At 52.8% G+C, this 24,391-nt stretch overlaps 2 protein-coding genes and 1 pseudogene across 2 annotated transcripts; all 3 read right to left on the reverse strand.

Annotated features, from left to right (window-relative positions):
- Positions 1-249: 249 nt before the first annotated feature.
- LOC127329398 (BTB/POZ and MATH domain-containing protein 1-like) lies at positions 250-2,850 on the reverse strand (annotated as a pseudogene).
- Positions 2,851-12,623: 9,773 nt separating this feature from the next.
- On the reverse strand, positions 12,624-13,484 carry LOC127330648 (BTB/POZ and MATH domain-containing protein 2-like). The gene has a single exon (XM_051356788.2). It carries the CDS (start codon positions 13,479-13,481, stop codon positions 12,726-12,728), a length of 756 nt encoding a protein of 251 aa, XP_051212748.1. The 5' UTR covers positions 13,482-13,484; the 3' UTR covers positions 12,624-12,725.
- A 2,594-nt stretch (positions 13,485-16,078) lies between these two features.
- Positions 16,079-16,675, reverse strand: LOC127329397 (BTB/POZ and MATH domain-containing protein 2-like). Its single transcript, XM_051355923.2, has one exon. It carries the CDS (start codon positions 16,673-16,675, stop codon positions 16,079-16,081), a length of 597 nt encoding a protein of 198 aa, XP_051211883.1.
- Between the last annotated feature and the right edge of the window lie 7,716 nt (positions 16,676-24,391).

Below are 24,391 nucleotides of genomic sequence, written 5' to 3' on the forward strand. Positions count from 1 at the left end.
GATTGTGGAGCGGTTGATGTGTCCGTGATGCGGATAAAGGTAATGCTCTGCTTCTTTGTTTCAATGGTATATCAATTGATAACTCGGATGGCTGGTTGATGAGTACTCTAGTTTCTCTGATGTATCTTGAGTTTAACATGGTAGCTAGTTTACAACATTGGATAAAATCTTGGACTTATGTAGTTTTTTATGATTTATCTTAAGCTTAGCATGACGACAATCAATATCTCTCTTGTAGGACTGATCAAACTATTGACTTTTCTTTTTCTCTTTGACAACAGGGGGAGTAGCCCGACCCAGTTCATCTCCATCTAAATCCTCCTCATCCTCCAAATCCTCACACAAGTTGGAGGCTCTAGATACTACCAAACAAGACAGAGACCAAATCATTCTCATTAGGCATTTGATTTTTCTTCTCTAACATAGTTAAAGTGCGCGCTTTTTCAGTGTCTAAAGTTAACTTAGCTGTAGCAATACTTTCAGAGTTTGACTTTCCCAAAGACACTCCCAACGATGTAGCATGCTCAAGAATTTCATCATCTGAAAACGAGGATAAAATAGTAGGTTGTGTCATAGGCATACCAATTCGGACAGAAATTCATGTTTATGTTTATCTTGTGCCGCCCCATACACCGGTACCAAGAACAATTCGAAGCCATCATATTTAGATTTGACCGACAACTTATCACAAAAATCCCCCGTTTCCACTTTATTAACTTTCGAAGTCATGGTGTTAATACCTACAAGGATCCCCCTGACCTTCCATGTGGTGGCAAGCAAAACCACTCGAAAATCTTACCCGCATAAAGTTCTCTAAGAAAAGGTACTGCAAAATTAGACCGCCCCATCTCTAACAAAGCTATAAAATCCAGGTCATACTCCCAAATGGATCCCCCTGACCTTCCATGTGGCGTCGCTAAGATCAGCTTCCTCCTGCGTACCGTGCGAGGCTGATGAATGACCGTGACAACGCATCTTATCGTGAAGAAGCCATTGTTGACATCTAACAGAAATATAAGCTTCCACTTGGGGACGAATTTGCGGTAGCCCCGAGCAGTGCCTCCAGGAGGAAAAGTGTGCTCTATACCATCGTAGTGGGTTACTTGTTCCTCGCCGTCCAATTTCTTCAGCATGTTTAACGAGAATCGTGCCCTCATGTCGTTCGCCGGGCTGACGCAATTCAGGAAGCAGCCGGCATACCTGGATTTGCCATTCGCCAACGCCAGGCCATCAGGGTAGAACTCGATCTTCCAGTCGTAGCCGCCGACCCTGAACACGCTGGAGCTGACAGCATAAGATCACGACTTACGTCCGTACACGGAAATTTTGCCCGATATATAAGGGTACATTACATAAATAACGTACGGGCGAGCAATTAAAGGCAACCAAGAGGTGTACATCCCGTCCATAATATGAACTCCAAGAATACTTGTGTCTTACCTCTTACGTACACACACGTGTCATTACTCCCTTGGGACGTTGCAGAGTTTGCCTAGCTGCAAAGGAAGATTTGATGCATGCAAGGAAACTCTGGACTGAAGCTCGGACATGGACAGGGGATCTCCTATGTGAACCGATGTTCTCTGACACGGATTGGACGAAGATTATCACAGTTATATGGGTTATCTGGACGCCTTGAAATAATATTGTTCATGACAAAGGGAGTATCCAGTACACTCTACTAAGATGACGAGAGATGCGATTGCTTTGCTTGAAATACCTCACCTTTATGCCTAAGTTTTCACATATGTTTGATTCTTCTGAAGTTAGAATAAATCTGAACTTGCAATTTTACACAATTGTACAGTTTGAATAAGTCGTTCAAATTTTCCATAATGTTTCCGGGATGACACCAAAAATGTGATGCACGCATCGGTGAGCAGCGGGCAGTGGTGCTGCTTGGCAAGCACCATCGTTGTCGCGACAGTCTCCACGTCCAAGGTTGCGCGTACGTAGCTTCAGGTCGCAGGCATGCTTGAGTTTCTCCACCCCGTACCGATCTGCGGCCACCAGCAGGTGCTGCGTCACCGCCGTGCTGCAGCCTTCCCCGTTGCGGGAGTCCGTGTAGATGAAGTGGAGAAGCGACTCGAAGACCGTCGGCTCCATGTCCTCGATACGGATGCGCTCATCTGTGTCTTTCCTCTTCATCGGACCGAAGAGCTCCGCGTCGAAGACCGGCGACCGTGCGGCGAGCACGCACCTGTGTGCACGGAACGCCTGCCCGCCGACCTCGATCATCACGTCCGTGCCTTTGCCGTCTCTGAGCATGCGCTCGAGGTGGCCGTTCAGTTCCGGCAGCGGAGCAGCGGTGGCCGGGACGGCCCTGGTGGCTTCCGTGCGGGGCGTGAGGACGGTGATGATGCACCTGATCGTCACGCAATCATCTTTGAGGTACCGCCGCGATGTCAGCTTGGATTTGTGCGTAAAATCATGAAATTTCTGGGATACCCCGGGGGTGAAGTTGTACGCGTCCGACGTCGTCATGTTCTTCATCGCCCCGTGGCGGTCCACGAGTCCTATGGTGACCCTTGCCCTCACCATCACGGCATGGGGCGTCTCTGTTTTGCGGAGATGCACAGACGCCGCCACGTAGCCTCCGTACTCTTCCCTCTGGAAGGCGGTGCTCCAGAACGCCCCGCGCGGGTAGAAGCAGAGAAACCAATCGCAGCCGCTGACGGTGAAGGTGCCGGACATCACGGAATCGCCCTCCTGGAGGTCCATGATCCGCGAGTAGTTTGCGACCACGAAGTCGTGCGTCCCGGACACGCTCTCCGTCACGCATCTCGACGACGTGTCCGCTTGTCTCGGAACGGAGGATCCCTTGTTCGTGAGGCGGCGCCACAGATCCATTGATCCGACTGACAACGTCCTTGACAGAAACCAATCTTTCTAACCGTTCGAGACAGAGGCCCGGGCAGAGATCCCCGTCTAATAACAGCATGCAGGAGACCTTGCGGGATTCGGAACGTGCCGGAGTGCAGAACCAGACTCGGAAAGGAAACAGTTTCTCACGACGATAGCCCGCGACTGACGACGTTCCGGGCAGAAACTAGCCTTCGCGCGAGACAGAAGAGGCAGAGAACCTCGTGCGATGGTGCAACAACATGCAAGAGTCATCGCCGGTGACAAGCCAAACGAACCGTGCGGGACCTGATTCCTAAACGGGGAAATTTTGTTCTTTGATGGACACGGAGTAGCGAAAGCATGCGAAGCGCTTCCTATAACGTGCCCGATGATCTGATTTCCAAGTGCAAATCCAACAAAACCGGACACGCGCGTTTAATCCGATATTATCGGCCATATAGAAAATTGGCTTCGTTCGCGCTTGCTCTCGCCCCCCGCGCGGGTGAGAGGGAGCCAACCCTAGTGCCGCTGCCCGCCCTCCCTTCTTCTCCCCCTCCCACCGCCGCCGCCGGCGCGTGCCGCCGGGCGTTGCTCGTGCGGTGCCGGCGGCGGCGATCGGCCTTTTCTCGCGCGCGGCAAGGAGGCGCGGAGCTCGGCGCCCGCGGCGGTGTCCCTAGGCTAGGTACTGGTCCGGCGCGGCCGGGTGACTCTCGAGGCGGCGGGGCAGCGAGGTGGCTTGGCGGCAGATGGGTGGTCGCAGGCGGGCGGCTGGCGGTTGGCCGCGCCCTCCCGGCCCAGATATGGGCCCTCTGGCCCCCATCTGGGTTGGGATGGGCTGCCTCATGCCCGGTTGCTCCTCCTTGGAGGTGGACGTGGGGCGTCAGTGGGGATGGGTGGTGGTGGCGCTGCACGCCGGCCAGCTGCAGCATGGCGGCGGAAACTTTACGGGCCAGACGGGCCTGGCCGGGCCAGTAGCGGCTCGGTGTGTTTCTGCTGGCACGTCCGGTCTGCTACCGTGATGGCGGTGGAGGATGTTCCCTCCCGCGTGCGGCGGTGCTGCTTCACCTGACCCTGTTGTGCCCTTCCTTCCCTCAAGGCCTCGTGTCTGGGACCACAGTGAGACGGCGAGGATGGTTTCTAGATTGTGGTGGCGCATGCTGGTTGGTGGCGGTTGGGTGGAGCACTTCGAGTTGTCTGGGGTGATGGTGGTTTGGGGATCAGGAGAAATCCCTGTCGGCTTATTCGACGGCGACGCCTGCGGGTGTCGTCTTTCCTTCCTGAAGGGCATCGGGGGTACATGTAGGGATTCGTTGCATAGAAAACAAAAAATTTCCTACCGCGAGAAGGCAATCCAAACCAAGATGCAATCTAGAAGACGGGAGCAACGAGGAGATGATCGAGACTCGCCCTTGAAGATTTTCCAAAGCCTACAAGATGAGGCTCTTGTTGCTGCGGTAGATGATCACTTGCCGCTTGCAAAAGCGCGTAGAAGATCTTGAACACGGTGCCACGATCGGGCAGCACCTCCGTACTCGGTCACACGTTCGGTGTTGATGAAGACGACGTCCTTCTCCCCGTTCCAGCGGGCAGCGGAAGTAGTAGCTCCTCCTTGAATCCGGCAGCACGACGGCGTGGTGGCGGTGGTGGTGGAGAACTCCGGCGGAGCTTCGCTAAGCGTGCGGGAGAGGTGGAGGAGAGAGGGGGTGGCTAGGGTTTGGGAGAGGGGGGCGCCGGCCACTATAGGGTGCGGCCACCTTGTGGTCTTGGGGTGGCCGGCCCCCTCCCCTATGCCCCTCATTATATAGGTGGAACCTCCGTACTCGTCTTCCGGCGCTGCCCCGGCGAGGCCATACGCCGACGGCCCCGAAAAAATGCCCTCGGCGTAGGGTTTGGCCGTCGTCGTCTCCGGCCATTCCTGTAGTGGCATGTCGACGACGTCTCCGATCGGATCCGGCCATGAAAAAGTGCGCTGTTTCCCATGGCACAAGATCACGACCGTGCGTTGGTATTGCGTACACGGAAATTTTGCCGGATATATAAGGGTACATTACATAAATAACGTAGGCGCGAGCAATTAAAGGCAACCAAGAGGCGTACATCCCGTGCATAATATGTGTTATATTGTGTTATATATGATGTGCTGTTAGCTGGAAGGCTACTTTGCAAGATGCTGTTGCACAATCTACTACTGAGGCTGAGTATATGGCTATTGCTGAGGCAGGTAAAGAGGCTGTTTGGCTGGAAGGTTTATATGCTGAGCTTTGTGGAGATAATTCTTGCATTAAGTTGTTCAGTGACAGTCAAAGTGCTATTTATCTTACTATAGATCAGATGTTCCATGAGAAGACAAAGCACATTGATATTAAGTACCACGCAATCAGAGATGTGATAAAGGAGCGAACCACTGGATCCTCCTGAGTTGTTGCCCGATCTTTCACAGCGAGAACCTGGGGTAGAGATTCCTCCCAACAACGCGATGAACGCAGCCTGGAGAAGAGGAAACGAATCCAACAAGCAACGGATCGATGAACGACCGCCTCAAACCAAGAGCTAGACAATCCTTGATGAACACAAGAACCTTCGCAGCGGATAATATAGATAAACGGCAGCGCCGTACCCCTGGAGGGATGATACACGTGAACACACGCAATGGGAAAACCCTAATCTTGAGACTAAACTTGTTCTACCTAAACCCTAGCCGCCCCACCTCCTTATATGAGGGGGAGGTGGCTGGCCAGCCCTTGCTGGGCTGGGGCGCCCCTCTATGGGCCTCCTAACTTGGTTGGACAGGCCCAAACCAAGACTGACTCGATTTATTAAAAATCCCTAATTTACCAATATATGACAATTACAAAAACTAAAATAATTAAGCTGGTGGAGTCCTGAATCTGGGCTCCACATAGGCCTCCATGCCCGTATCATCCTCCCCCCCTTCAAGAAGCGTTGTCCCCAACGCGTGAGGGTCTTCTGGAAAAGGTGATGTGATATGAACATGACACGTCCTCGCCGTCTTCAAGTCTTGCTTGCCTTCCACACCACATCCTCCCTCGCGGCCTTCTCGACTTGATACAGCACTTGGCGCCTCCTTTCTTCTCCACATGAGCTTGGACTTTGGCGCCAATTCCATCTTCTTGCGAGGTTTTGATGGACCCTTGTGTCGCTGCACATGACCCTGCACAAGATGTGTAATTCCTGGGCCACATAGATGTCTCACACGTCCATCCTTGCCTCGATGCATCCGCGGTGTCGCGGAAAACTGGACAGTACTCCTAGCACGGTAGTGCCGCTGCCCACCATCTCCACTGACGCGCTCGCCTCCCACTCCTCCCATGCGCATATGCGCCATATGTACTGACACACCATCAGTACAAACATCATCAGTCTGTATACTAGCATCAACACAAACTGGAACTGTAGCACATGATGCAACATCCACATCAACAACAAGTGTATCTTCATCCGGCTTGTCACCAACAAGAACTGGCTTGTCATCTACAGGCATGGCTGAAACATCACCAACATCAATGCTCGAAACATTATGCACCTTTTGCTGCACATTAGGCTTGTGCAACTTCGCCTTACGCACCACTAACTCCACATCGAACTTGATATGATCATCACCCACAGGCTTCAAAGTCCGCTGTTTGCCACCATGCATAAAAGAATATGTATTTGCTCGCCCAGCATGTGTCACATTGCGATCAAACTGTCAGGGACGCCCAAGTAGCAATCCACACACCTCCAATGGCAACACATCGCAATCGATCTCATCAACATAGTCATCAACTGTAAATGGCACACGCACCTTATGAGTAATCTTCAGCATACCACAGCGATTCAACCACTCAAGACGTTTAGGTTCAGGAAGACGCCATGTAGACAACCCCAACGCTGCCACCATCACCTTGCTAATGCCATTAGTACAGCTACCACCATCAACCATCAACTTGCAAGCCTTGCCCTTGATAAAGCACTGAGTCTGAAACAAACTCCACCGCTGACCCTTGTCAACTGTTTTGCAAGCATCATCTTGTACCCTCTTGAGTTGCATATTCAGCCCGCTCAATGGTAGATCCTCCTCAACAGTCACAGTAGTGCTCTTGGTATCAGAGTCAGGTTTCCTCTCCTTTGAAGATTTCACCTCAACCGTAGTGACTGTTGGTAGTGGAACAATCTCCTGAATAGGAACTATGCACCTGTCCACTTCCTCTATTGCATGCACAACTCTGGACGGCTGCTCACTCTCCTCCACATATGGTACCACGAAACCACTACGAAGAAAAGTTTTGTAGTCTTCCCAAGTTTCAGCAAATTCACCTCTGTCCACCGCATCCTGCCAGCAACGTTCCAATGCCCCGTCCACACGCCGTATAGCAAGATAAAATGCATAAGAACTACTGAAATTCCTGTTGTATGTGCGGCACCGAGCAAAACCCAACTCCATGTTCCTCTCCCAATCTTCATATTCCTCAACTGTCGCAAGATGGTGTAGATACCAACGAAGACTGGACGGCGAACGCTGTTCTCCCTTCAAGCAATCCAGATAGTCATTGAAAACCTTACTAGATTTCATGTCACGCGAACACCGTATGCCAAGCTTATCGTCAGAAGACAAAGCAAGAACAGCGATAGCATCAGCTAACCCTTTTGTAGACGGAACAACATCAGCAGCAGCCAGCTTCGTGGGAGAAACAATCGCAGTAACAGGCGCCTGCCCGGCCCAGCGCCCGGCTGAACCGGCCTGGGAACCGGTCGATCCGGCCTGGGGCCCGGTCACACCGGCCTGGGGACCGGTCGGTCCGGCCAGGGACCCGGTCAGACCGGCCTGGTGGCCGGCCGCGCGTCTGTGCGGCTCAAGAACTGCGCCGGTTGGCGTCAGCAGGTGGTCCGGTCCAGGCCGGCTGGACCCGGTTTGCCGCCCGGTTGACCGGCCCGGCCGGTCCTGGGTCCGGTCGGCCGGCCCTGGCACCGGGGCGCATCGCGAATCTTCGTCTTCTGCCCGATTCCAGGCGCGATTTTTCGCGATTTTGACCTCCGAAACAGCCATGGATGACCTCCAAACTGCACCAAACAACGCCAAACTTCCTCCAACTAACCTCCTTCGACCGAGAGCCAAACTCCTCCGATCTTAGAGCCAATCTTCTCCGATGCAAACCGATCAAAGAGATCGATCAACAACACCTCGCCGTGAGCAACCCAGAAAGCTGATACCACATGATAAAGGAGCGACCCACTGGATCCTCCTGAGTTGTTGCCCGATCTTTCACAGCGAGAACCTGGGGTAGAGATTCCTCCCAACAACGCGATGAACGCAGCCTGGAGAAGAGGAAACGAATCCAGCAAGCAACGGATCGATGAACGACCGCCTCAAATCAAGAGCTAGACAATCCTTGATGAACACAAGAACCTTCGCAGCGGATAGTATAGATAAACGGCAGCGCCGTACCCCCGGAGGGATGATACACGTGAACACACGCAATGGGAAAACCCTAATCTTGAGACTAAACTTGTTCTACCTAAACCCTATCCGCCCCACCTCCTTATATGAGGGGGAGGTGGCCGGCCAACCCTTGCTGGGCTGGGCGCCCCTCTATGGGCCTCCTAACTTGGTTGGACAGGCCCAAACCAAGACTGACTCGATTTATTAAAAATCCCTAATTTGCCAATATATGACAATTACAAAAACTAAAATAATTAAGCTGGTGGAGTCCTGAATCTGGGCTCCACATAGGCCTACATGCCCGTATCAAGATGTGGTTGCAAAAGGTAAAGTGAAGGTATGCAAGATTAGTACTCATGATAATCATGCTGATATGATGACTAAGCCTGTCCATGTGTCCAAGTTTGAGCTTTGCTCAAGCTTGGTTGGTATAACTGTTTAGCCCAAGTGGCTATTGGCGCCAGCAAGTGTTTTCTTTGTTGATTCAGGTGATTGTTGAAGTTCATGCTACAAGGAATTTTTCTCAAGGTGGAGTTTGTTATATTGTGATCCAAATTCCAAGAAGAGGCTAACTTCTGACGAGCGAAGCGAGGCCCGAGGCCCAGCAGGTGCACCTGGGGGGTGCGGGGGGCGAAGCCCCCGCGGTACGGATCGTTGCCACCGTCTATATATTTTCCCTGTAAGCCGCCGCTAGGGTTCTGGTCGCATCATTGTACACCCACGGCGTTTGTAAACACCATCGAAATAGTGAAATTTTGCTGGCTAGCGCCCGTGGTTTTTCCCTTGTGTGTTGCAAGGGTTTTCCACGTTAAAATCTCGTGTCCCCGGCAGTGTTTTACTTTTCGTTTATTGTGCATCTCGATTATAACAATATGAACTCCAGGAATACTTGTGTCTTACCTCTTACGTACACACACGTGTCATTGCGCCCTTGGGACGTAGCAGACTTTGCCTAGCTGCAAACGAAGATTTGGTGCACGCTCTTATACATGGTATGCATGCAAAGAAACTCTGGACTGAAGCTCGGACTTGGCTTGAACTGAAGATGCCACAGCTTCATCCAGCGACTTGGACAAGGGATCTCCTATGTGATATTGTGATCCGATGTTCAGATCGGGCGAAGATTATCACAGCTACGTGAGCGATCTAGATGCCTTGAAATAATTGTTCATGACAAAGGGAGTATTGATCCAGTACACTCTACGAAGATGACAAAAGATGCACTTGCTTTGCTGGAAATACCTCACCTTCATGCCCAAGTTTTCACATATGTTTGATTATTCTGAAGATTGAATAAATCTGAACTTGCAATTTTACACAATTGTACGGTTTGAATAAGTCGTTCAAATTTTCCACAATGTTTGTTATTGAAATTTTAGTCAATTTAACTACTTCAATACCTGTGTATTGTGCGTATCACAAGGAGTTCAATTATATGAAAAAATCTAAATTAACTGAAAACAGAAAAATGGTCAGTCTATAGCCTATTATCTTAGAATTTATAGTTTTTCGCTGACCATGCTATGCTGGAGCTTCCTAGATTATCGAGCAAAATTTAAGTGGTATGAATGGTTTTTTACTACAAAATTTGAAAATGGTTTATGGAATATTCAGCGTGCACTAGATTTAAATTTTCTTGGATTCATATTTAATAAAAAATTAATGGTTGCATCCACAATCATTATAGGCATGTGGTATTATAAGTCCATACAAGGGGCTTGCAATCTAAATTTCTTAGGATCGATTATCTTTATAATGAATAGGAGAAATTATGACCACCATCGCCGATGGTGAGAAAGAGAAGAAGTGTCAACATGGATACTTTGGAGTAGCGCTTGAGTACATTTCTCCTAGTGTAATGCACGGTGCTAGTCATCTAAAAATGCATAAAAACTGATGTATGATGATAGATATCAATAAAAACTAAATATATACGTAGCAATAATAATGATAAAAATGCACGTATTTTCACATACAAAAAACTATCTAGACCATCACAACGCAAGGACACTCAGCTAGTATATTATATGTGTCCGAAACTAAGATAAGAACACACTCTTTTTTTTTTGAGGAATATAAGAACACACTCTCACGAAAAGAGAAAGTATATATTTCATAAGGAAAATGATCCAATGCCCCCGGGGGCTGCGCTCGCTCGCAACCTCCGGGTGTGCGGCCCTCCGATGCTCTCAATCGAGTGGATGTACGTCGTCCTGGCCCCACCACCCAGCGCCCACAAAAAGTCCAGCTACACCTTATCTTCTCCGTGCGGTTCGCCTCGCTCACCTCCCGCCGCCCTGGCTCGTCGGTCGCCCCAGCCACGCATATCGCCGTCTTTCGCGGCGACCCCGAGCAGGACGGTCGTCGCTCGCAGCCAGTCGGCGTCCGGAGCTCGTCGCTCGCAGCCAGTCGCAGTATTCCGGGTCGTCCCCAGCAGGACGCTCATCGCCGCCGCCTCCCCGGCCTCCTCCTACTGCAGCCTCCGCGCCCTTGTCGCCGGCCGTCCCCCACGAAGCTCCGCCAGCCGTTCTCTAACCCATCCCTGCCCACCGCCTTCCCCTTGGAGCACCTCCGCCGGCCGTCATCTCGCCCCAGCGCTGCGGCCGCTTGGAGGCGTGGTCGGGGACGAACTCGCCGTCCGTGGCTGATGCGGTTTCTCCAGTAGGATGCTACTTGCCACCAAGTCAAACACAACCACGAGCAGCGAATGCTGCAAATGCTGGCCAATTTTGCAACCCTCCATGGTCGAGATGCTGCAAATGCGGTTTCTCCAGACGTTGCTACCAGCGGGGTCAGAGATGGTAGATTTTTTTTGCTACAACTATTCTGCAATGTTGCTAAAAAGGGATAAATATTTTGCTACAAGATTTCCGGCAAGGTCTCCGTTGAGATCTCCGACGAGGTATCCGTTGTGCGGATTTGCAACCTAGGAATAAATTTGTTGCTACAACATTTTTACGGTATTGCTACAATTGCTTTTTTATTTTGCTACGGGCTCTCCGGCGAGGTCTCCGGCGAGACTCCGGCGAGCTCAAACTTTTTCTTTTATTTCATGGGCGAACCGTTTTTTGCTACATGCAGTTGCTGCCGGGGTGTTTATTTTGCTGCCGGAGGTGTTCTTTTGCTACAGGCAAATCTAACCGTAAATGATGTCGATCCGACGGCTGGGGACCCGGGGGCTGGGGAATCAGATCCCCCGGGGGACGCCCAGCACTGGAAAATGATCCAATGCCCCCGGGGGCTGCGCTCGCTCGCAACCTCCGGGTGTGCGGCCCTCCGATGCTCTCAATCGAGTGGATGTACGTCGTCCTGGCCCCACCACCCAGCGCCCACAAAAAGTCCAGCTACACCTTATCTTCTCCGTGCGGTTCGCCTCGCTCACCTCCCGCCGCCCTGGCTCGTCGGTCGCCCCAGCCACGCATATCGCCGTCTTTCGCGGCGACCCCGAGCAGGACGGTCGTCGCTCGCAGCCAGTCGGCGTCCGGAGCTCGTCGCTCGCAGCCAGTCGCAGTATTCCGGGTCGTCCCCAGCAGGACGCTCATCGCCGCCGCCTCCCCGGCCTCCTCCTACTGCAGCCTCCGCGCCCTTGTCGCCGGCCGTCCCCCACGAAGCTCCGCCAGCCGTTCTCTAACCCATCCCTGCCCACCGCCTTCCCCTTGGAGCACCTCCGCCGGCCGTCATCTCGCCCCAGCGCTGCGGCCGCTTGGAGGCGTGGTCGGGGACGAACTCGCCGTCCGTGGCTGATGCGGTTTCTCCAGTAGGATGCTACTTGCCACCAAGTCAAACACAACCACGAGCAGCGAATGCTGCAAATGCTGGCCAATTTTGCAACCCTCCATGGTCGAGATGCTGCAAATGCGGTTTCTCCAGACGTTGCTACCAGCGGGGTCAGAGATGGTAGATTTTTTTTGCTACAACTATTCTGCAATGTTGCTAAAAAGGGATAAATATTTTGCTACAAGATTTCCGGCAAGGTCTCCGTTGAGATCTCCGACGAGGTATCCGTTGTGCGGATTTGCAACCTAGGAATAAATTTGTTGCTACAACATTTTTACGGTATTGCTACAATTGCTTTTTTATTTTGCTACGGGCTCTCCGGCGAGGTCTCCGGCGAGACTCCGGCGAGCTCAAACTTTTTCTTTTATTTCATGGGCGAACCGTTTTTTGCTACATGCAGTTGCTGCCGGGGTGTTTATTTTGCTGCCGGAGGTGTTCTTTTGCTACAGGCAAATCTAACCGTAAATGATGTCGATCCGACGGCTGGGGACCCGGGGGCTGGGGAATCAGATCCCCCGGGGGACGCCCAGCACTTTCCATTTCATAAACAACCCAAATAAGTTCTCCACTGTTCAGCCATGTATATACGACTGACCCATATGTACACGTTTCACATGTGTTACTCCACCGGCCCTCACTCGGACCTAGCTGCCGGGGTGGAGGTTTAGTGTGACACTTTCCCTAGTATCTCAATCTGATTTTGGAGGGGGATGCTCGCCGTGAAGTGCTTGAACCCTTCGGTCGCCGCAACGTCGGCCAGCACTTTCCGGGATGACACCATAAATGTGATGCACGCATCGGTGAGCAGCGGGCAGTGGTGCTGCTTGGCAAGCACCATCGTCGCCGCGACAGTCTCAACGTCTAAGGTTGCGCGTAGCTTCAGGTCGCAGGCATGCTTGAGTTTCTCCACCCCGTACCGATCTGCGGCCACCAGCAGGTGCTGCGTCACCGCCGTGCTGCAGCCTTCCCCGTTGCCGGGCAGGGAGTCAGTGTAGATGAAGTGGAGAAGCGACTCGAAGACCGTCGGCTCCATGTCCTCGATACGGATGCGCTCATCTGTGTCTTTCCTCTTCATCGGACCGAAGAGCTCCGCGTCGAAGACCGGCGACCGTGCGGCGAGCACGCAGCTGTGTGCACGGAACGCCTGCCCGCCGACCTCGATCGTCACGTCCGTGCCTTTGCCGTCTCTGAGCATGCGCTCGAGGTGGCCGTTCAGTTCCGGCAGCGGAGCAGCGGTGGCCGGGACAGCCCTAGTGGCTTCCGTGCGGGGCGTGAGGACGGTGAGGACGCACCTGATCGTCACGCAATCATCTTTGAGGTACCGCCGCGATGTCAGCTTGGATTTGTGCGTAAAATCATGAAATTTCTGGGATACCCCGGGGGTGAAGTTGTACGCGTCCGACGTCGTCATGTTCTTCATCGCCCCGTGGCGGTCCACGAGTCCTATGGTGACCCTTGCCGTCGCCATCACGGGTGCCTCTTTTTTGAGGAGATGCACAGACGCCGCCACGTAGCTCCCGTACTCCTCCCTCTGGAAGGCGGTGCTCCAGAACGCTCCCCGCGGGTAGAAGCAGAGAAACCAATCGCAGCCGCCGACGCTGAAGGTGCCGGACATCACGGAATCGCCCTCGGGGAGGTCCCTGATCCGCGAGTAGTTTGCGACCACGAAGTCGTGCGTCCCGGACACGCTCTCCGTCACGCATCTCGACGACGTGTCCGCTTGTCTCGGAACGGAGGATCCCTTGTTCGTGAGGCGGCGCCACAGATCCATTGATCTGACTGACAACGTCCTTGACAGAAACCAATCTTTCTAACCGTTCGAGACAGAGGCCCGGGCAGAGATCCCCGTCTAATAACAGCATGCAGGAGACCTTGCGGGATTCGGAACGTGCCGGAGTGCAGAACCGGACTCGGAAAGGAAACAGTTTCTCACGACGATGCCCACGACTGACAACGTTCCGGGCAGAAACGCCTTCGCGCGAGACAGAAGAGGCAGAGAACCTCGTGCGATGGTGCAACAACATGCAAGAGTCATCGCCGGTGACAAGCCAAGCGAACCGTGCGGGACCTGATGCCTAAACGGGGAAATTTTGTTCTTTGATAAGTCACCATGGACACGGAGTAGCGAAAGCATGCGAAGCGCTTCCTATAACGTGCCCGATGATCTGATTTCCAAGTGCAAATCCAACAAAACCGGACACGCGCGTTTAATCTGATATTCTCGGCCATATAGAAAATCGGCTTCGTTCGTGCTCGCTCTCGCCCCCCGCGCGGGCGAGAGGGAGCCAACCCTAGCGCCGCCGCCCGCCCTCCCTTCTTCTCCCCCTCCCCTCCGCCGCCGCCGGGCGTTGCTCGTGCGGTGCCGGCGGCGGCGGCCGGCCTTTTCACGCGCGCGTGGCAAGGAGGCGCGGAGCTCGGCGCCAGCGGCGGTGTCCCTAGGCTAGGTGCTGGTCCAGTGTGGCCGGGTGGCTCTCGAGGCGGCAGGGCAGCGAGGTGGCTTGGCGGCAGATGGGCGGTCGCAGGCGGGCGGCTGGCAGCTGGCCGCGCTCTCCCGGCCTAGATTTGGGCCCTCTGGCCCCCATCTGGGTTGGGATGGGCTGCCTCAGGCCCGGTTGCTGCTCCCTGGAGGTGGACGTGGGGCGTCGGTGGGGATGGGTGGTGGCGGCGCTGCACGCCGGCCAGCTGCAGCGTGGCGGCGGAAACTTTGCTGGCCAGGCGGGCTTGGCCGGGCTAGTAGGGGCTCGGTGTGTTTCTGCTGGCACTTCCGGTCTGCTACCGCGATGGCGGTGGAGGATGTTCCCTTCCGCGTGGCGGCGGTGCTGCTTCCCCTGACCCTGTTGTGCCCTTCCTTCCCTCGAGGCCTCGTGTCTGGGCCATAGTGAGACGGCGAGGATGGCTTCTAGATTGTGGTGGCGCATGCTGGTTGGTGGCGGTTGGGTGGAGCACTTCGAGTTGTCTGGGGTGATGGTGGTTTGGGGATCGGGAGAAATCCCTGTCGGCTTGTTCGACGCCGACGCAGTGACGTCTGCGGGTGTCGTCTTTCCTTCCTGAAGGGCGTCGGGGGTACCCCTACCCTATCCTCTCCACATAGGGGGGAAACCCTAGGACGAGTCCAGGCAGCAGTGGCGACATCGTCGCCTCCTTGTTGAAGGTGTTGCTTCGTAAGCGATGACTCGATGTGCTAGGAAGCGGTGGGACTTCGCGGAGGGCGCAACGATTGCGGGCTATCTTCGTTTTCGTCAATCTATCGGTATCACCATTAGTTTTTTTAAATATTTTCTCTCTTCTTTCTTTTGGACTTGATGTGTTGTTTGCCCCAGCGGTGGTTGCTATCTTGTATCGGTTGGTTATAGCGGGACGAAAGCCTATTTCGAGGAAAGGGGAAAAGAAGTAGAGAAAAAGGGAGAAAGCTCAACGTGGTGGGCCTCACTCGTTCCCTGCCGACCACGTGGAGGGACGTGTGGCGAGCTCTGGAGTCGGAGGTTGCTAGTGTTGTATCCACCGATGTTTTAAAGCATTTTCCTTTCTTAAATGAGAAGAAATAAATGAAGAAAAGACGACTCACATCACTTTTTGTTGGATAATCATGCTGGAATCTTTCAAAGCTACTCCGTATATCGTTTTTCAAATTCTGAAATAGATAATCAAAATGCATCACCCAAGTTCAGTTCATGTAGACATGTGGTCATCTTGTTTCTCGCATAGAAAATCAAAACCAAAATCGCCAGATGAGTAGAACTTGTGATCGACAATGGTTCGCAAGTACCCATGGTATCTAGTACAGTAGTACTCTCTGAGTGCGTGTCGGGGTAGAGAAAAGCTTGCTAGCGGTTGATCTCTTTGTTAATTTGCTCAGAACGACAAGAAAAAAAATGAACTAAAGATCAAATGCTGAAATTGAAATAAATCCAGTGTTTATACAATGGAGAAATCAAGATTAAAAATATTTGTACAATTTACATCTGAAGATGCCCTAGATTAATTCATCATCGCATATCAAAATTCTGAAACAAACAATCACAGATGAGTGAAGTTCAGTTCGTGTAGACATGTGGTCGTCTGGTTTGTCGACCACTTAGAAACTTGACACCAGGTGTAGGAGCTCCTAGCCAAAATCGCCGGTATGAGCTGAGGACAGCTTGCCTTAAGATGCTTGAATCCTTCTGTTTTCATGACTGCATCTAGTGCGTTTCTTGAGGCTACAAAGTCGACACAAGCTTTTCTAAGAACTTGACAGTTATGCTGCTCAGCTAAAACCAACGTGGTGGCAACGGTTTTCACGTCGATGCTATCACACAGCCTACCTTCACACATGAGCCGCAACCTGTCCACTCCGTATCGATCCGCGGCCACTAGCAGGTGTTGCAGATTTCTAGTTTGCCCTTCCTTGTAGTCATCGGTCATGCAATCCGTGTATATGAAGTGAAGAAGTGCTCCGAAGATTTGTGGCTCCATATCATCAATCATGATGCGATGAGTTGACGTCTCTTTCATCGGGCCAAATAGCTGGGCCTTGAAAACGGGAGACCGTGCAGCCAACAAGCACCGGTGGGCATTGAACAGTTGGCCACGGACACTGAATGTCACATCCGCGCCATCTCCATCCGTGAGCATGAGCTTGAGATGGTCTTGCACATTCGGCTGTGCAGCCACGACGAGGTTCGTCGTAGGCTCCGAGGGATTTGTTTTTATGATTGTGAGGACGCACCTTATCGTCAAGCGTCCATGGTCCAGGTGCGATGATGAATTCAGCTTCGAATTGTCGAACAATGAGCTGTATCCATAACCTCGACTTTCCGCAGAAAAGACGTAGTCGAGCAGAGGGTAGTTGGTTAGTTTTCCATGGCCTTTTTTCTTCAGAATGTTTAATGAGAATTTCGTCCTCACCTCGTTCGCTGAGCTGAGATAATGTAAAAGCACTGACATGTTCCCGGCATAATCCTTCATGAATCCGTCCGGGTAGAGCCTGATATTCCATAGGGATCCACTGACGCTGAATGTGCTCGAGCTGACGAACTTGCCAACACCCATGCCGACGAGCATTGGGTAATTGGTCACCTCGAAATCGTGAGACACGGTTAAGGTCTCGGTGACGCATCTGGACGCCGTGTTGGGCGGGAACCGGCCATGATTAACTTTGGAGGACGATCTGTTACCCATGGTGAAGGTAGATGAACACGGAACAAGAGGTCACGAGGCTTGCTTTGTTGGCACCGTATGTATGAAATTTTTGCTTGAAGTTGCACGCATAGGCGTCGTACATATATTGATATATAGACAGAGAGGTGCTATCGTAGTCGGAATTTTCTTTTCAGAGAGAATATCGCACTCGGATTAAGAAATCCTAATCTGTTTGTGGGAAGAAATTAAAAAAAAGACCCTCTTGCCCACGAGCATAGTTTTTTTGACCGGGCCCATTGTAGAAAATCTGCTACTGTATTTTTTACTAATAAAATTTCTCAGAATAAAGTGAAAAAACTACAACAGTAAGAGTTGGCTGTGGACCCGTTTTGATCGCGGGGACATATTTCATATTCACACGAGGAAACATATATGCAGAAACTCTATGCCAAGAATTATCAATGCAAACCAACAACACGATTATAACAGAGGTACTACACATTGTAAATTAATACTACCTCTGTCCATAAAATGTTGTCTTAAACTCCGCTCCCGTCGCCTCCCCCGTGGGCGACCGGGCGCCCCCGTCCTCCCCACCCTCCCCACCCTCTACCCCCTCTTCCCTCCTTCCCCGCCGCCGCCGGGCGGTGCTGGCGGCGGCAGTTTCCTTCTCTCCCGTGTGCTAATTGGGAGGCCCGACGGGGCGGGCTCGACCAGGCGGTGTTGGAGGGCGTCGGCTCCGGCCCAAGCCGGCGCGGATCCCGCCGTGGCTGGCAGCGAGGGGAGCGGTCGCGGCGGTGGTGCCCAACGCCGCGTCAGCCGATGCTCCTGCGTCCCCTGGTGGCGGCGGCCGATCTGGGCCCGCGGGCCTAAATCTGGGCCTAGCGGGCCCGACCGTTTTGGGCTGTTCTCTGTTGGTGTGCTGCACGCAGAGACCTCCTCGGCCATCATCCGTCGTGGCTGGTGTCGTGCTCGTACTGGACCGTTGGCGCTGGTTTTGGCGATCTGCCCGCTCGGGCTTGTCGAAGCTCGGTTGAGCTTTCGGCGGTGGGCCATCGTTGGGGTGACGTCCCGCCGTTCTGGAGTCGCTGGTACGACGTACTTGCTAGCTATCTGGGACGAGGTCCTTGGGCGGCTCAGTACTGCAGCAACTCCGGCGGCTGCGGTCTGTTCTCCTTCCAACCTTTTTGGTCGTGCTTGTGCAAGTGTGCTCGCGTGCTGGGGATGGTGGACATCGTGGTGCCGCCAATCTAGGGTCTTGGACGTCTAGATCTGGGTCTGGCCGAAACTTCTGCCAGACAGCACGTGTTTCCTGCGGATGAGTCAAGGTTGGGCTAGCTCATAGTGCAACTTAGGTTGGAGGCGCGGAGGTGATCTCCGCCTTGTTCGCTCTACGTCCTCGCGACGGCGTCCGGAACTTCTATCTAGGTTTGGACCTCGGCGAAAGCAGCGCATGGCTTTGGCCTGTGCCGGCGACAGCGTCACCTGTGGGTGTCGTTCCCTTGTTGAAGGCGTCCCGATGATGGCCCTCCTGTCCGAAATGATGGACTCCATCCCTCTGCCACAATTTTCTCCTCTTGGAGGTCTCGCTTCGTGTAAGCTTCTCTGGTAGTGTCTTGTGGAGCACCGTGTGATCTCTCGTTGGTGTCGCAGCCCTCTCCCGCAACGTTGGCCTGGCTGCTTTTACACGATTTGCTACGGTAGCTGATTTCCTTCCTAGTGCCTTTGGGGCTTTGCTAGGTCGGCGTCTAATCGTAGCTCTTGCCGGTGTGCCTATCCCAATGCTAGGGGATGATGTTGTGTGTTTGGTCTAGACCTAGCCCGAGCTCCATGGGTGGTGGTTCTCGGGTCTGGGTAAAAACTTTGCAGGTCCTTCTCTGCCGACGACGATGACGCACTCTTGCGCCATTCACCTTCTTGGAGGCGTCGCTGCAAGACCCTCCCTCCTTTGCTTCCTCAAGCTCTGCTAGGTGGCCGGCCGGCCCGCCATTGAGTTCCCCCTTGAATGGATCGTAGCGAACAAGAGGGGGGGTGAATGGACGCTACGTCAAGTTTTAGTCTTTTTCAATTTTTAGTGCAACGGAAGGTAAAGGTGATAGCTTTAGCGATAGCGGTGTTCCTACAATGATCCTAGGACAAGTGCAACAAGCAAAGGAAAACAATCAAGATAGTAAGAGTAAGGAGCGAGACAACCGGAGGGCGCGGAGACGAGGCGAGGTTTGTTTCCCGTAGTTCCTTCCACAACAGGAAGTACGTCTGCGTTGAGGAGGTGCTAGCCTCACACAAGAGACTAGACGGCCACACCACGAAGGAAGGCCTCACCTTCTTCCTCGAGAGAGCTCCACGAAGGGGCTCCCACTTCTCCACTAAGACACCGGTCGAGGCGGTGATTCCTTCACAAGGTTGGGGTGAGCTCCACACCAAAAGGAGGCTCCCAACAACCCATGGAGCTAGTACAACACCAAGCTAGCCTCCATGGATGCACTTTCTCCAATGTCCCACCATAGGAACCCTACCAACAAGATCCACTAAGGAATATCAAGTATTGGTGAAATCTCTCTTGGTAGAACTATAGATCGGGGTCTCCTCCACCACTCCTCAAAGTTTGGGCAAGATTGGTTGGATGGTTGGGGAGATCCTCAAGGATTAAGCTCAGCAACAATGGAGGAGAGAGAGAGAGGAGAGATAAAATCGGGTTGGGGAAGAAGGGGCCTTTATATAGGCTCCTCCAAATCCAACCGTTATGTCCAGTTTTTGCCTAAGCGGTACTACCGCTTTGTGCAAGCGGTTGTTGCGGTCAGAAACCCACCGGCGAGCAACGACGGGCAACACAGGAGAGCCGGGAACAACTTAGGGCTGCGGCTGGCCCTGGTCCCTCCGAGCGACGGCCCGCAAAGAACTCCGGCACGCACGTCCGATGCTGGTGCAAGGGCGTGCCACCTGACCTATACCTGGTCAGGAAGGTGATGGAGATGCCTCGCTTAGTTTCCTGCATGGCATACACGTAAACATTAAATACGAGCCTCGATCGGCTCTCAGGTTGTCCTGTGAATCGGCTCAAGGAGCCGATCCACCCATGATTCGTACGAGGTGCACGAATACATGGTGGTCCTGCTTGATCAAGATAAAGCTAAAACGATCTACGACGATTTAGGGTTTTCACCGCATAATCGGATCATCCTACTCACGATTGGGCCTCGCGGCCACGCACGGTGATCGTAAGCCGATCCTAGACAGGGCCTAAAAACCAACACGAGGTTGATCCCCGGAACATCCTGTCTAGGGCTAGCAAACGACACCCTACGCGCCGCTGGATCCTCCAACCCTTTGTAAGGCCTAACTATTGCAGATATTAAACTAATCCTTGAAGGAGCAACCGTAACGGATCGGATCTACTAAATAATGATCAAGCGGGGTGCCGCCCCTACACCTAAGATAGGTGTAAGGGCGGCTAGATGTATAAGGGTCGCACTACGACAGCATATGATACGAAGAACAATGCTAACCCTAACACATCTAAGATAGCTACGTTGCTCGCCATCAAAAAGGCTTCAGTACGAGCAACGCATGAACAACAAATAAGCTTATACTGCCTAGATCGCAAGATGCGATCTAGGCAGCATGATGCTTACCGGAAGAAACCCTCGAGACGAAGGAGTTGGCGATGCGCCGAGATTGATTTGTGGTGAACGTTGGTTGTTGTTTATTTCATAAACCCTAGATACATATTTATAGTCCAGGGGACTTTCTAACGTGGGAATAATCCCAACCGTGCACGAGTCAAACTCTAACTAATCGACACGTATCCTACTATGTTACAGATACACGGGCTAACTAGCCCACACTTTGCATATAAAGGCCGATTCACGTATTTCTTCCATGTATAATCTTCAAGCCCATCTTGATCGCGGCCCACCTCTGACTCGGTCAAATTCTGGTGAGAACACATGCCCCCCTGGTTTTGGAATTGATAATTCCAAAATCACTCTGCTTTTTCTTCGTCGGGTCATGTCGTGGCAGAGCAGAACCGTCGCAGTATCCTTCATCATGATGCCTTGCCTTCTCAACTTCTCCGCGTGACCTGGCAGTTTTTTCTTTTAGGCACCACTTCCTCGGAAACTGCTGTGGCATTGAATTTCCACTATATCCCCTTTTATTTAACCGCACCAAACAGTTTGCTTCCGCATCCCCTTCGTATTAGCACTCCAAAAGCCCTCCTGCGCCACCATGTCTTCTTCCTCCTCTGTCTCATCGGATCTTTCCACCCAGTCTTCCTCTTCCCGCGAGCCGACGCCGGAGCCGAACCCGGAGGAGGTTCACGCGGCCAACACCCGCCGCGCCATCGAGGCTGGGGAGGAGTCCAGCCATGACTTCTCCGTCTGGTCTGAGGACGACAAGTCCTTGACCGACGGGGAAAGCGACCTCTGCTTCCTCGCCGACGGGGAAACGGAGGAGGAGAGCGATGACGATCGCTTCTCCTGCGACGACTTCACCTCTCCCGAGGAGGAGGAGGAGGAGAAGGAGGAGGAGGAGGAGGAGGACGACACCTCCTCCGACGAGCCGCCGGCCAAACGCTTCTGTCCCTGGCCGGGGAACCTCAGTGACTTCGACAGCGATGACGACGACGCTGACGAGGAGGATGAGGACAATGAGGGCCCGGTCGGCGGCCGCTTGAGCAGCGACGACGAGCCCGCCGGGAGTAGCGCCGACAGCGGCGACGACGGCGACGACGAGGGCAGCGACGGCCCATAGATAGGACCATTAGCATAGGATCAGTAGCAGTAGACGGGGCAATGTATCCCCTAGTACTTCCTTTTGAGAGCAATCAGCTCTTTATGTAAGAAATCTTGTTTATCAATGAAGAATTTCCCCAATTTGATTTTGCCGATTTCCTCTCATACTGATTTTGCCGATTTGTCCCCTTAGCCAATGCTTAATGAGCCGATAGCAACGCATCGGTCCTTTACGATCCATCCTCCAATTCTTCAACCGATGACCTTGAGATCTGGTGGATAATGTGGAGTCTTCAAGAGAGCCTTTAAATTCTTCCAACCAGACCCAATGATCCTCCTCTGCAAGGATTCACCATTTTGAAGAAGGTTGCGACGAAGGATCAGCCGATGACATCCCAATCGGCTTCTAAAACAGAGCATCTACCAGACCAGCTGCCCCCCGAGCCTCAGTCAAGGCGAGACTAGCGGCGAGGATGCACAGATCAAACAAAGGGCTTTGAGCTCAGGTAATCTGAGACACCCACCACGCAAAGCGAGCCAATCTTGCCCCCATTGATCACCTTCCTTCCGCTGAAAGCCGATGTTGCAGATGAAACACCAGCAGCTTACTGAGAAAGAGACTACCTTGTCCGCCAAAACTGATGCTTCTGACAGTACTGCCTAATGAGAATGAGGAAGCCCTCATTGTTCATTCCTTCGAGGACGCAGAAGGCCTCACAGCTGATCTGGACTCGGTGAAGATCTGCGTCTTGACCAAGCAACAAGTACTAGAGTCGATGGCTGTGCATCGGCTTCGTTTCTTAGTTCTAAAGTCGATGTCCTTGCATCGGCTGTATACCCATTATGAGAATTTTTTTTACTGGCCGATTTTTTCTATCGGCCCCCAATGTTTCACTGCACACATGTTCATCTGCACCTATTCATCTGTTGATTAGATGCCCCCCGAGCCGAATCTGCCAGGTGACTGCAGATATCGGCTTTGTGGTTAGCCCAGGCACTGTATTTGCACGTCGGCACCGTTAGGATTCGTGTTGACTCTCATCCGCCGACGTGACCGCTGCCCAGTAGATCGATGTTGAACACAAGCAGAACATGTGGTGAAGATAATTTTGGCCGATTGCTAGAATCGGCCTCCATATTGATCGAAGCGCTTCAATGAAGGTTTTGTAATGTTCCTTCGTAGATCTTTGGGGCCGATCCCAAGGATCGGCGTCGCCACGTTTGCTCATTGGTCCGTTCTTGCTACACGGTCAGGCCGGTGGATAAGACCAGCCTAACCCCATCCTTTGTCACGTCGATACGCTCGCCGTCGTCTAAATTGAGTGCATCGTTTAATCCTGGAGCACTAAACTCCGTTGGAAGGATGAGCACCATGTTTGTGCCAGCCGATGTTTCATCATCGGCTTTCCTTTGCTTGGGGCGCCACTCCATTTTCTGTGGTCGACCCTCTTCATCCAGGGTTCGCTGAATTTTCGCGGCCAGATCAGGCCGCGCCTTCCTTAGCGTGTGCAGGTATAACCTTTCGGCTTCCTCCAAGCCGCGAAGTCGCTGAACCCTACGTTTTTGGGAACGGCTGAGTCCATCAGGGCACCACCTTGGCCGGTGGTACCTGTCTTCTTCTTCTTCATTGTCTTCCACATCCTCGAGATCTTCTACTCGAGGAGACTCAGCGTGCTTGTTCCGAGGCGGGAGAGGCCCTAGGCGTTGGAACACGGACACGTTAGCTGCCTCCTTCTTCTTCTGGTTACATTCTGGGCAATTGCCGATTGTAGGCAATCGGCTCATTCCTGAATCCCAGCAGTGTCTGAAGAAGGGACAGTCCCAGTGCCTATCTTCGTCGTCTTGCTCCCTTGATTTTTCCTTGGCACGGCGCTCGTACTCCTCCTCATCGCGATCATGCCGACGATGTCTTCTGGCTTCTCTAGCCAGACGATCTCTTTCATCATCATCGTCGCTGGATCGCCGGCGTTGGCTATACTGACTCACATACTTATTGAGGAGGTGATCAGAGAGAGGTCGCTGATATCTTACATTCCTCACTTCTCCCTCTGTGACGTAGCGCTTGCCATCGTGACGGAGCCGATCGCGTGGAGCGGCCTCCTCTGTATCCTTGCTACGAGAGCAGCTGCCCTCGTCTCCATCTTTGCCAGAGTGGTGTCCAGGTCCTACCATGTTGATGCTGAACGAGGATCCTGGCTGGCAACCTTCAGGGTAAGTACACTCCACCATGTTAACGGCGGGGAAGGGGTGGGTGTCGACCTTCATGGCGTACTGGTTGAAAATCAGACGTCCTTGTTCTATCGCCATTTGGATCTGCTGACGCCACACCCTGCAGTCGTTGGTGGCATGGGAGAACGAGTTATGCCATTTGCAGTATGGCTTTCCGTTCAGCTCCTGTACCGTGGGGATTTTGAGGCCTTCGGGTAACTTCAACTGCTTCTCCTTGAGTAGGAGGTCGAAGATTTGCTCAGTTTTA

This window comes from Lolium perenne, chromosome 2 (genome assembly GCF_019359855.2).
Source record: "Lolium perenne isolate Kyuss_39 chromosome 2, Kyuss_2.0, whole genome shotgun sequence".
Taxonomy (NCBI): Eukaryota; Viridiplantae; Streptophyta; class Magnoliopsida; order Poales; family Poaceae; genus Lolium; species Lolium perenne.